The sequence below is a fragment of the Mastacembelus armatus genome, chromosome 12, assembly GCF_900324485.2.
Source record: "Mastacembelus armatus chromosome 12, fMasArm1.2, whole genome shotgun sequence".
NCBI classification, from domain to species: domain Eukaryota; kingdom Metazoa; phylum Chordata; class Actinopteri; order Synbranchiformes; family Mastacembelidae; genus Mastacembelus; species Mastacembelus armatus.
The window spans coordinates 4,066,240-4,079,546 of record NC_046644.1 but is presented as its reverse complement, the minus strand read 5'-3'; the positions used below and the strand labels follow the sequence as shown (position 1 = coordinate 4,079,546).

The window sequence follows — 13,307 nt, the reverse complement described above, 5'->3', positions numbered from 1 at the left end:
GCATTTCATCCCAGCATCAATATAAGAGTTTAGGTACTGTAACTGTCCTGCCACAATAGTTACTGCATACCACACCAATTACAAGAAGTTAGCCTGAAATAGGACTCAGTAAAAAACAAATGCAAGGGTGATGGTTTTCTGTTTCAAATGCAGGTGCACTGATGAAATATGATCTAGGAAGTCTTGTTTGAATAAAAGATCCAGACGTCTGAAGGCTTACACTGCATAACAGTTTATAATAATGTGGGATCTTACAGCTGGGAAATTACCCCAAAAAAATTTTTAGTGATGGTTTTTTTTTTTTATTATTTCATCTACAACTGAACTGATTTGTAATGTGTGTTTGCACTTATCTGCTTAGCCACCATTGTGTTGTTGGATGTGATATTGCATTGAATTACGCCAAAAACTGAGCTAGGATCAACAATTTTGCATCAGGACACAAACTGGATGAGCAAAATGAAGTAAAGTGAGAGAGTGAAATGAGGGGGCTGCATTTTTAAAACAAAGTGTCAGGGTCAGTATGAACATAGACTTAGTTTGTTCAGTTGGCTGATTTGTAGTAGTTCCTCACAAATGAGTCATTAAAACCCCATTAAGTACTACCAGTCCAGCCGTGATCTCGTCATCTTTTCCAAAAACAGTGTTTATCTTTACATTCTGGAGAAGATGAACAGTAGAAAATGAATACTCTTCTTGTTATGGCTCATCTCGAGTTCAAGGTTATGGCCTTTCGCTTGTTCCTATTGTACAACTAACAACAAAAATTTAGCTTTTGACAAAATCACCCAAATCCCACTCTTGTCTGTCTTTTTCATTTTGTGGAAGTGCTGCAGTTTTAGCCTTAAGCGCAGTGGGAGAGGGTAAGCTTCAGCAGTCCCTCCATATGCATCTTGTATAGAAGTTTGAACTCGGCGGGCAGTTGATGGGACTCCTGCCATTTTGTGGTAAACTTGGTGCCTTTCTTGTCGTAGTAGTGGTATGGCAGCTCTTTACCTGTGTTGGGGTCCCAGCCAAAGGGCCAGAAGCCGTACAGATGAATCTGATCACACATGGAGGATGCTAGCGTGTACATGAGGATGCCAGTGCTGAGGCGCTTTGGTGACAGCTGCTTGGTTTTCCAGTAGCTGTTTAGAACACGTGAAAAGAAGAATTAAAATAACCTTCAATTTGTCATATTAACATGGTGCAATGTAAAAGGGTGAAGGAATAAAACAACTAAATTGAAGCCTCTGTAGCTGCCTGCTCCAACATTCAGGATTCAAGTATTTTAATTTTAGCGTTATTTCATTATTGCTATTTTTATGTATATTTTTAGAATTACACTTTTTTTGTTTAAATCCATGTGAAAATGATAGTATATGTAATTATAATAATAAAGACAATTACAGTAAAAAAGTAGAAATATTAGCTCTGTTTCAACATTTTAAAGACAGCAGGGTGAGACTAGCCTGTTACTGAAAGACATTACTTCAAAGAGTTAAAGCTAATCTGACCACTGCTGATGGTTTCCACAGGCAGCACAGCACAGGGGATATGATACAACCTGGCCTTAACAAAAGCATCTCCACGAATCCTTGAGGTGCTGAAAGCAGTAAGTAAGTAATTCTTCCAGAGCAGGTAGATTTAATGGGATTGGTGAAGATTAGCCTACTGTACAAGCAGCCTGTTCTGTGCTAAAACACTAAGCACCAGACTTAAATCCCTAACCACACACACATTTCCAGCGCTGCACCATACCTTTCACTAAACTGTTTCTTTATAATCCGGCTTTGGAGCCTAAATCTCCTCTTTGCTGTACAGAGCACAGTTAAAACACAGACAGACATGAAACCAGAGAAACAGCAGGTCCAGACATATTTTACAAAAAAAAAAACTGTAACAGTAAAAAAAAAAGATTACCATAACTGAAAGAATTTGGAGTCAAGTGCACATTGTTTTGTTAATCCTGTAATTGTGTAATATGTGACAGAACTAACCCTAAGTACTTATTTCACTTGGCGATATCTATTTAAATGGCTATATTATTGCCAAAGTTATTTTTGTGATGGTGTTTGTTCAAATGTTTAAAAAGTACATCTTATGGGGTAGTTTAAAATGTTTACTCATATTTGCACTATTCTGCACAGGTGATTTCAGTGTTTTGCATCGTTTTTGACTTAATGCTTTATCTTTAAGTAAATAAATAGGACCTGCTTCTTTTTTTTAAAGGATCTTGTTTCCATTCCTGTATTTAGGAAGCAGTTAATATTTTATTAGAAGACTGATATCATGCAATTTAGGACTTTTATGAATATATTTTTGTAGTTTGCAAAATATCATCTAGATATTCCCCCCAAAATATCGAGATATAACTTTTGTGCCAATATCGCATCTCTAGTGTTGACCAACTGTATTGTAAATGTGGTCTTATTGTGTGCACGACCACTTTGACAAGCTGTTAGCTGTTAGTTAGCTGTCATCCTGCCAGCAATTACATGTTCTTCAAAACTATTTTTTAAAGCCACTGAAGGTAAAAGAAAAAAGCCATAAATTATTCAGAAATTGAATAATGCATTACGTTTGGTGTTTACACAGAAATTGTTGACAATAAAAATTTGTTATTTAAATATCATAAAACCAGGTGAGAGCGGTTGCCTTTGTTGCTAATCTTACTACACTGCAGCGTTACTGTGTATGTTACCTGTGTATGATGCACTGCATCATGATGATGTGTTTTGTGAATATACTGTGGCACTCTGGTGAATCTTACTTGTTGATGTATTGCATGATGTTCCCGGGCCAGGCTAGCTGGACCTTCAGCTGACCTCGATGCTCCACAAAGAAATCGACCAATGTTCTTGTCACTGTCGCCGATGTGTGAAAAAAAAACGCTGGGATCCACAGTATAGCGCCATCCAGCTTCTTCAGGCTCAGAAAGAAGTTGTTCCGGTCCTGTACAGTCAATAAATTATTGTAGTATTTCTCCAGGATACTGGGGTTGAAGGTTGTCATGTTGGTCCTCCGCCCAACGTCCTTCTTAAAGATCTCCGTTGGTGCAAAGTTGCAGCGAAAGACAAAGTCAAACTTCTCAATCTGGGATCCGCAGCGTGAGCCACTGAGGATGCCGCTGTTCCCGATGATGGCACAGATATTGTAGTGTTTGTTAAGAATTGGCGAGACCTCAGGGACGAGTGAGTAGAAGTTCTCACCTATGGAGAAGACGTATTTGTGGCTGGAATAGTCGTAATGCATCAGCTGTCCTATTCGTACTGATCTTCTTGTCAGTGTAAAGTTGTGGGGGATGTCAATGTACTGAGAGATCTCCTTTCTGAAAGGTGAAGAGGTAAATTAGTTTATTGCTACATAATGTACAAATGTTGAATGATAAGCCCAATAAATGTGAAATTCAAATTGGTTCTGATTTAATAATCAGGTTTTACACTGGATTCAGCTGCAAAAAGATGTTTTTGAACCCCAGTCGTCTGGATTTAATATAAACTTTTTTTATGTAAGTGATAAATTTTCATTTTATGTTCGAGTGACACTGATGAAATGCTCCTTGCTCAAAACATACTGAATGTTTTGCCTACAGTGCCACTACTGCTATGACTACTAGAAGCATGTCACTGTTGGAAAACTGTGTTTGTGTGTGTAACGTACCTCTGCTGAATAAAAGCAGTGCTGTTGTACCTCCATTTAGAGGAGTTCTGCAGGTCCTCACTGAGTGCATTTGTCAGAGGAGTGAACGCTGAATCCAGATATTTCATCGCCAGCTGGGAGCTACAGCCAGGAGGGGGAAACACAGAGGTTAACTTAGTCTTCTTGCACTTATCCACTTGAACCTCAAAAGCATTTGAGCTCTTTTTAACACATGATCTGCAGAAAACATTCTTATTTAGCAAGTTTGAAAACTATTACGAATATTTTGGGACAAGAAACACGCACAGTCAGATAATCAGACAGTCAGATTATTACCACAGTATTTGGAAGTTAAAATGTATGTGAACTAAACCTGCAAAATTGCAGAAAAGTCACCCTCCTATATATTGCATAGGAAGAATTTAGATTAAATTGCTGACCTCATGTTCTATGTAGTTGCCAGTGCATCTGGTCTGACTTCTTGATATTTTATTTTTAATGTTTCTTAAGAAAAGAAACAACAGCAATTTAAAGACCTATGTCCCTGGGTTTGTTTGAATTTCTTGCATTTGAAGTTGGTGTGGGAAAACCATATGATAGGTCAAGTAATATTCCCTTATTGTGTGTGTGCAACAACAGTACAATATGTTAACACTGAACAAGCAATCATCCTTTAATAAGTGACTGTATACATCCTGTCAGATTTTCTGACAACTAATGTTTCTTGACCCATTAGTCTTTGTAGTAATATTGTTTCAAATAATAGCTAAAACAATGACAAACAAAACGGCATTATAAAGAGTGCAACATGGGTTCTGCAGAAAATTAAAGATTACTTTGTCCTATGAGGACCACCCTCTTTGCAAAAGCTAAGATGCCAGCAAAAAAAAAAAAAAACTGATTGAAATATGGTGACTGAGGAGCGATTCAGCAAATATATCAAGTTTCGTTCCTGTAGGAAACCAGCTGCAGTGAAAAACAGATTCAGACATTTGCATCTACACTTCGTGTAAATGCAAGATTTCATGACTCTAGCTCAGAATAAAATCACTCTGTGTTCTATGGAAAAATAAGCAATAATGCTGAACTGTTGGAGCAGTTCTGTCCATCTTAGCAAGTTATTCATATTTGAAACTGGGTAAGCAAAGTAATCCAAATTCAGTCTTATGTATTTCTTGTCATGTAGGGCGTTTTGAAATTTCAGTTATATCACATTTTTATACTAAAAGTGAGGACAGAGTACTTGTTAAGATGAGCATTTTTTGCAGTGCAAGAAACCTTAACTCTTCAGATTCTCTTTAATATCTCTGAGTAAATTAAAGCAAGGGCTTAACCAGGAGACTAACCCCTTTTACAACCCTAAATTTTCAGATTGAAACCATTTTAATGTATTTGACTTTTTCTTGTCAGTGGTGTACTTGCCTGATAGAATGACTTTCTCCTTAGGTCAGAACAACAATCAGTTCACAAAAACAATGTAGTTTGTTTTTCTCAGAGTCAAATAAAGGACATATAGTTTCAGGCCATACTCAGTCTATCTTAGCACAAAGTCCGGAGGAAAAAAAAAGTTAGCCTACAATAGCTCATATCGAAAGAGAAAAGAACACACTTTCCCACAATTCTTGTAATTTGTTGTTTGAACAGGTATACAACGAAATATAAACACTAGTTTTTGCTGAAGTTAGCTTGGAGCTATTCAGTAGGGTGCGTTGAACCCAACTTCTTTAAAGTTGCCATATACCCAATTTCTACCAAGGCAATTCCAGGCCTAGTTCAGAGCCAGTCCTTAAATTTGAACCAGTTCTTCATGAGCGCAAAAGACCCGGCTCTGGGCCAGGAAATTGGTGCTAACTTGGCACCAGCTCTCTGCTGGTCTATAGTTCATGTCAGGAGCTGGTGGGATTATCAGAGTACGCAAAACAGAGTATGTTCTTATGATGCTATTTTGTTGTGATCAGGTTATAATTTTGTTAACCGGCTTGCTAAAGTAGTTTATCATAATGTTATCTTTTGTTTTCCTGTTGGACCTATCTCATCTAAAGTAGTTTCTTTTGACAGGGGTGACCTCTTGTCCTGTGGCAGTGAAGTTACTAACATTAGCATTGACTGGGATTTATACAGTGACTTAATTCCATGGCTCTCTGGTGGCTCTCTATCTCAAGGTAAAGCAAAACAGAACTTAGAGGGTTTGCAAGTTGAACCACCTCCGAACTAGCACTTAGTTCGTGTTGGTGGAAAAGGGTTAGTGGAACTTCCAGAAGCTCTGTTCTAACTCTACTGTCAACAAGACACTTTTGGATGGATTGGTGACTAGCTTGTGAGCTAACAAAAAGAGCAGAAAATCTAAGATCAACAAGTCATACATGTAGTTAACATTAGCTACAGGTTTTCATTACCATCAGCAGAAATAAATCCTATTCAGCTGATTGTATTGGAACAGAATGAGTTTGTGTTTTTTTTTTTTTTTACTTTGGTCAGTCTACTTTGACCTTAGAAGTTATTGAGAAAATCACCTATGACCCCGTCAAGGTGTGTTTTCATCATTCTACCTTATTAAAATTTGTCAATTTTACATAACTACTGTGTGACTGAAATATCCAGTTCATGATATAGCCACTCATGGTCTACCACAGTTTTCTGATCTGACTCTGAGAGAGACAAAGGATTTCTTAAAATGTCAAGGTCCCAGATCAACACTCTGCTACGTGAGACACAACTAGTCAAATAGTATTTGCAAATAGGTTTGGTTCTTCCTGTAGGACCAGGTCAGTGGGGTTTACTGCACTGGGACAGTACAGAGTGAGTTGTAATCACTCTGACAAATGTTCTGACAAAATTCAACGCAAAATGCTTCTGTGACCACTACAATTCTATGTACCTTATCATACTGTCCTGCATGGAAAACCCCACCTCAGTGGTTCCAACAAGGATAAAACAAACCCCCAAAATGCATGAAAATACTGTTTGACCTTGATCTGTTTGCAGTCAGATCTTCAGCAGCTTTATTTTGTTGTTGCACAATTAGCCATCTTTGGAGAGACTCACACAGCTAGGTGCGATGCTGAACAAGAATCAGTATGAAAAACTAATTACAGCACAATTTACCTAGAATACTGTTCGAGTACTGACAATGGGGAAATTGGAGCTGGAAAATAAATTTGTTTTGTCTCAACACTTTACAGTTTGTGTCAAATGTATCAAGGAACAGAACCTAAAAACCCTGACTTATTATGCAAACCTTCAATATTACTGCAAGGTTCTCAAAGAATTAACTAGCTTATAAGTGAAATAATGAGATGCCAGTACATCTATTCCACTGTGACATTCTTTCATAAAATGAGATCTTGAAAACAAGTGGAAATATAATTTCTGTATATTTTTAGAATTTGTATAAAACTTAATGTTTCATGCTGTTTCAAATCCAACACCACACCATCCAGAAGGCTTAACAAAAATTGAGACATTTCTTAGTGATGGCTGCAGGCTCATCTCAGCCACAGCTGATGCAGAAGCTGCTACTGACATTACAAAGAAGGCCATAGTTAGCTGTTACAGGGTCATAGCATAGCTAGATAGAATGAGAATCACAGTAGCCTGGTCAGCCACACCCACTCCTTTCTTAGTGAAAGAATGTGGGACTGGAACTCCTGCCATAGAGTCTTTTCCTCCAGCCTCAAAAGAGCCATTTGCAATTACAGTTGTTTAATTGTAATGGGCAGGCTTTATGCTCCAGTCATCCAACCAGATTTGAACAAGCATTGCACATACACACTGACTTTCTCAATGCCAGTCCCAGGTCCTCAAATCTTTCTACAACTGGCATTAAAACTGTTAATCCATTCAAAAATATGGACAGAACTGGTGATAACATCGTGTATTCTCATGTTTTTACAACAAAAATGACAACAGTTATTCACTAGCCTCTGTACACTACGGCATGTGGCATATCGTTCGTTTCTCTGATTGGTTTATTCTGCGTCAATTGGCTGGCCCCTGGAAATCAACCTCAACCGAAGAGTTTCCAGACTAATATTTTTTATTGAATATAAAAAGAGTTAGTCTGGCTGGCCAGGCTAGAGAATCACAGGTAATCACCAAAATATAAAAAAAACGAGAAAGAAAGACATCCTTGTGTTTTAATATGACTGAAATCACCTCAGGTCAGGTTTGCGAGGTGGCCTCTCCCTGCAGCAGGAACGTAAAACAAAAACAAACAAAAATACACTCACTCACTATCTTTATCAGTTACTATAAATGACATTTACATTATCTGAAAGAAACACCAAAATCAGTCTCTGTGAAGACCTAACATGTAAGGGTAACGTATATTTCAGATACTTATTGAATTGAAGATCTGAGACAAAAGTATGACATCCATCCAAAACAATTTTTTAAATATTTGCAAATTAGAAACTTTATATCTAGCATTGTGCAACAAACTGAGTATTTTTGTGTTTTTCCTGCAAATTGTAAAGCAAGAAAGGCAAACAAGACTGTGTTTATACTCTGTGATTATAAAACATACCATAGCCAAATCTTGGAAATCCATTAACAAATCAAGTCCAATAAAACTCACATTTATGATGAAGGGTAAACGCCCCATCATTGATGATATTTGGAGATGCTTCATGGGATTCTTAGAGGGGAGGAGAGCTCACCCTGAATGTAAAACCATCAACGAATATTAAATATGTATTCTGAATATATGTTTTTTTTTAAGTTTTTATTTTCTATGAGCAGGGTTGTTTTTTTTCTCTGGGAAATGGGATTAGAATTAGATACCAGACCACCAGCCTTACTGTGAATGTTCTGTTTTGCACTTGTTATTTGTTGCAGTGTTGTTTTATTTGTTCTGAAAATTAATAAAAACACTTGTTGAAAGAAAGATTTAAGACTTTTAAGAACTTTTTAATACCACATGAAATTAAATTTATACCAAACCTCCAATGGAAATACAAGCTATCAATTTCTTGTTTTTTCATGTGCTTTTGAGGATATTTGAGCCTGATGGTAGCACTTGGGAAAAATAGTTATAGTTTGGAATATCCTCCTTTTATTGTAATCTGGCTAGTAGGTATGTTGATGTGTGGAAGAACAGATATCGGATGGACTAACCTTTTCCATCCACTGGAGGCACCGCATCAAGAGAAAAACCACAAATTTTCCTGAATCGCAGTGTTAGTAATGGCAAATTCACATTCTACCACAACAACACATCAGAAAACATATAGAGATTTTACAACTAATAGAGTTTTTTTTCACATTGCTGCTCTGCCTTTTATCTGACTTGCCCTGAGCATAATTTTGGCCTGCAGCAAAGAGAAGAATGATTACAGGCAGGAGGGAAAGGATGAAGCTCTACTTCTCCTTTCCTCCTTCTGTTTTTCATCAAAGGTGCTTTCTGTCATTGGTCATTCTATAAAGTTTGCTTTGTGTCCCCAGTCTGAGAAGAATGAGTGTGAGCTGCTGGATTGGATGATAAGTGACAACAAATGTGTGTAATACAGGCTGACACTGAATTCCAACTCCACCATATTATAATTTTCATGGCATTCTTGTTTTGTAGATTGCATACATATGATGTACTTTTTGTACCATTTTGTACCAAGTAAAATACTGAAGTGCAATGGCAGATATCAATTATTTCACAATGTTATTCCCAGGTTGATTTATTCCAGAGAAAACCAAATATATTCTATATATGTTTTTAGACTTTTGTCTCTAGTTTCCCTATTTGAAGTGAATTTAATCATAGTTTATTCCTGTTCTCTGGACAAGGCCTGTTAAAACATACTGTTGATGGAACATTTCGTTAAGGTTTAGTTGTCTTGACAAACTGACCATATTGTAGCATTAATTGCAGTAGCTCAAAGTCATGTCAGACTTACAACTCTGCTGCTCTTAGCTTCTCTTTTCAAAACAAGTGCTGTTACTTCTACTATGTTGGTTTTATTAACTTTTTACAGATTCAATATAGAACAGAAATAGAACAGAACAGTGCTCTTACATGTTTTCATTAGTGTGTAATCACCAGAAAATAACAGCTGTTGCATTTTCTTAATCTAAGAATGAGCCTTTTAAATCTACATAGGGAGCGGGTCTCCTTTTATATAGGCAGCCATGTTGCACTGCCGGTTTCAACAGTAGCCTAGAACGGTTCATAAAATTGCATTGTGTAATCTCATCACTACTGCTGATAAAAATCAACAAACAAAAAAAAATCTAAATTTTCTCCTGGTTACACAAAAAAATCCTCAAAGGGCATAATTCCTGATTTTCTTGGTAGAGTACGCTTTTAATGTGAAACATCTGCAGGAAGTGTTGGGTTTCACAGACAACACCTTAACGCTGATAATAAAAAAAAACAGCAAAGCAGAAGAAACTGTAAATTTAAACAGCATTTAAGAGATACTGAGAGCAGTAGTGTGATATGACATGACTGTGTTGTACTGAATAAATTAGTCCTGTGAAAATGTAAATGACACTGAATTTACCACACAAACACTAAGAGTTCAAGTAATTACAGTACTATGAACATAATGCAAACTCAAAACCTATTTAGAAACAGTACAGAAAATGAGGAAAGTGGTCAGATTTCATAAATCCACTTGAATTCTCTGTTTCTTCTTCTCATGATTCTTTTCAGAAATGTTGCTCAGTAATTGGCTAGTACAGTACATTACCCAAAGGTCCTGCTCAGTCAGATCATGTTTCCACCTACTTCCACTTACTTAACTCCACAAAAAACTACAATAAGCTACTGTAAAATGGTTTTGTTTTAATCAAATTTAAGTTATGTTGAACAAAGTCCTTCATAATCAGCATAAAATACTTCGCAATACGGTGAGTTAAAGAGTGAAAGCAGAGAGGCGAGAGTGAATGGGCTGATCTAGTTCACAGCTGTGGAATTAAGTGACAGATGCACTGTTTTCCCTCAGGCTGATACTAACTGGAAACCCACTGACATGCCACTGTACCATATTTAGACCAGTTTATTGGGACAAAGCTGTCTCCATAATAAAAAAAAAAAAAAATCAGCTCTTCTGTGCCATCCACCGATTCAAGATACTGTATGTAGTTTGCCTGGAATACAGTAGATAATATACTGTATATTTATTATACATTTGATCAATAACACTCTGGCAGCCTGTTAGAAAATTTACTAAACTTTAAGTACATGTGTTCTGTTTGAAGTGACTTGTAGTGGAGGATGCTGCTGATTCTTAGCACAGACATTTGCACTCCTGTGGTGATCAGACTGTCACTAAACATCTGTTATCTTATCTGGTGTTTTAATCATGGAGCCTATAAGCTGTTCTGAATTCTGAAGCAGCACCCAAATTTAAACCTAGATTGTAATAACATAGAAGGTTTAGTCATCTATAAGCAGAGGACAACTGACTGCTAGACTGAGAGCACTTGGAGTGAAGTGTTTAGGTTTTTAAAAGATGAAAACTGTTTTGAGGTTTTGCTGTTCACCACTATACTATACATGTAGTATTTAAAAGTATGGGGACACCTGGACATTTCAATTAGAACAGGGGTGTCAAACTGCAGTCTTGGAGGTCCATGGTCCTGCTTGGTTTCTAACCATCCCAGCCCTTGCACCCCAGTAGGTAGGATAGGGATGTTGGACACCTGATGTTGGACATACATTTGGCCATTTGATGCACAGTTTTAGTTAGATCTGGTCTGAAAAACAAAAATTATTCTTCCTGTGATTAACCAGTGTAACAGCTTCTGGAGCTACCTGTAAATATTTCATGGCTCCATACTGCAAAATCAAACTGACAGATGACTAGGAAAATGATGATTCTCACTATTGTCACAAATGAGTGACTTGCTTGATGAGAATTTATGTTAATTCAGCAGAAACTACCAAGAAATACCTCATAGTCCAACAGTAGGTTCAGTTTAACAGCTTTTTCTGCCATGTCAGCATACATACACCTGAGCACTCTGCTGAGCTGATGCAAACCAACAATCAGCATTTATTTCTGCAGCTCAACAGCCTGGCCTGGACTCACCGAAACCCTGTGTGGAACATGTACATCCTGGGTACTCCATTAGGTCCGTATCTGGGGGTGCTGAGGAGGAAGTCCTTCTTGATTGACACGTAGCTGATGAGCGACAGGATGAGTAGAGCCACGCTAAACATGACGAGCCCCAACACGCTGGCGATGCGTACCATCCTGCCTCTCTGGGGTAAGCAGCGCCCCCGGCCCAGAGGATTACGGACCGGCCAGGATGAGGAGACTGCAAGCCCCCAGGCGCACCGCATCAGCGGCAAAACGAGAGCGGAGACAAAGCGCACTTCACGCTGATTTCAGTTCAAGCGCACATGCGTTATCGCGTCGATGTCAGCGGTGACGCATGTGCGGCAAAAGGGGCGCGGAAATGCAGAAGGCCAGAGAGGCGAGCAAGTACGCACCAACTGCGAATTTACCGACGTTTATGATATAGGCGATCAAGGCCACAAAATCCATGTGTGGAGCAGTAGTGAAAACCAGTTTTTCAGCCGATTTATTGAGCCGACTTTGACAGAAAGGTAGCGACGCGGCTGCAGAAGAAAAGACGCAGGAAGAGCGAGCGTAACGCATTGACAGTCCATGTATCCGGAGATTAACGGAGGAGAGGAGTCTTGGAGGTTTTTCTGCAGGTATCTGCAGGCATCAAATCAGCCCTAAAGCAGTGAACTGAGCGGCAATCATGCAGAAGATGGACGATGAAGGATGCTGTTCCCTTTCTTCAGCTGCATATTGGGCGTCTCTTTCCTCCTCTCCCCTCTCTTGCCGGTAGTCTAATTAATTAAGCTTAAGTGTCGCTTTAAGGAGACGTAGTTCCCGTATTGCGGTAATCAAATAAACAGCAGGCGCATCCGAGGCGGAGCTTTGCGTCCTGGTGGAGGCAGAGAGATGCAGAGAAACGGCCTGAACAGCAGTCTGCAGGGGCGTCAAGTGTCACGCTGCAGGCTGATCAAGGTGTCAGACGCATGGAAATACTCACATCTGTCTGCCCATGTCAGTCATACACTGACCCCAAAGGCTTAATATGTACAGTTTATCACACACTCTATCCTCACAACATCGATATGCATTATCATGTGCATATTTACAACAGCCCACATCACAAAACACAAGTGTCAACTGAGACAGGTGGGAATGTCAGATTTTAGGGGCATAAACTCAAACTATTGGACAAATTCACATTTTGCCTTGATGAAATTGTGAGATGACCAGAGTTATTTCAATTTAGTTTCAGTTTTAATTGCAATCCATCCAATAGTTAATGAGCTATTTCAGTCTGGACCAATCAGGCCAAGCTAATAGGTTTACAATTTTTGAATCAGTGGGTTAATTCTCATTTGTCAACAGCATTAGAAGATTAGACACTCATAAGCAATTGGTTCCAGGTGGCCTCCTGCTGGGAGATTGTATCTCTGGATATGCTATAGGGTGTCTATGGCATTAAACAGTACTACACATAAACAGAAATACACATTTTCCACTAGTGAAGGTTTCACACTGACATTTGTCATGTTTTCACCAAAACACAAAGACATCCAGCAAGAGGCTCTGGATAAACATCAGAGAGAGAAAGACAGGCTGTCATGGCTGATGGCATTTCCACAGTGACCTTTTTACTTAAGCCTGCAGCTTAACACACACTCACAAATACACAGATGC

General features: G+C 38.5%; 1 protein-coding gene across 1 annotated transcript; it reads right to left on the bottom strand.

The window, feature by feature from the left end:
- Positions 1 to 376: 376 nt before the first annotated feature.
- On the bottom strand, positions 377 to 11,902 carry st8sia3 (ST8 alpha-N-acetyl-neuraminide alpha-2,8-sialyltransferase 3). Its single transcript, XM_026297903.1, has 4 exons — positions 11,649 to 11,902; positions 3,643 to 3,762; positions 2,753 to 3,310; positions 377 to 1,127 (listed from the first exon to the last, which is right to left on the bottom strand). The coding sequence occupies exons 1-4, from the start codon at positions 11,900 to 11,902 to the stop codon at positions 845 to 847; spliced, it is 1,215 nt and encodes a 404-aa protein (XP_026153688.1). The 3' UTR covers positions 377 to 844.
- Between the last annotated feature and the right edge of the window lie 1,405 nt (positions 11,903 to 13,307).

Excerpts from the sequence above, each read along its gene's own strand:
- st8sia3 (XM_026297903.1), bottom strand. The coding sequence starts at position 11,902 with ATGCGGTGCGCCTGGGGGCTTGCAGTCTCCTCATCCTGGCCGGTCCGT. Across the intron at positions 3,763-11,648 it reads ATGTTCCACACAGGGTTTCG|CTCCCAGCTGGCGATGAAAT; the intron begins GTGAGTCCAGGC and ends TCCTGGCTGTAG. Across the intron at positions 1,128-2,752 it reads ATCATGCAATACATCAACAA|CTACTGGAAAACCAAGCAGC; the intron begins GTAAGATTCACC and ends TGTTCTAAACAG.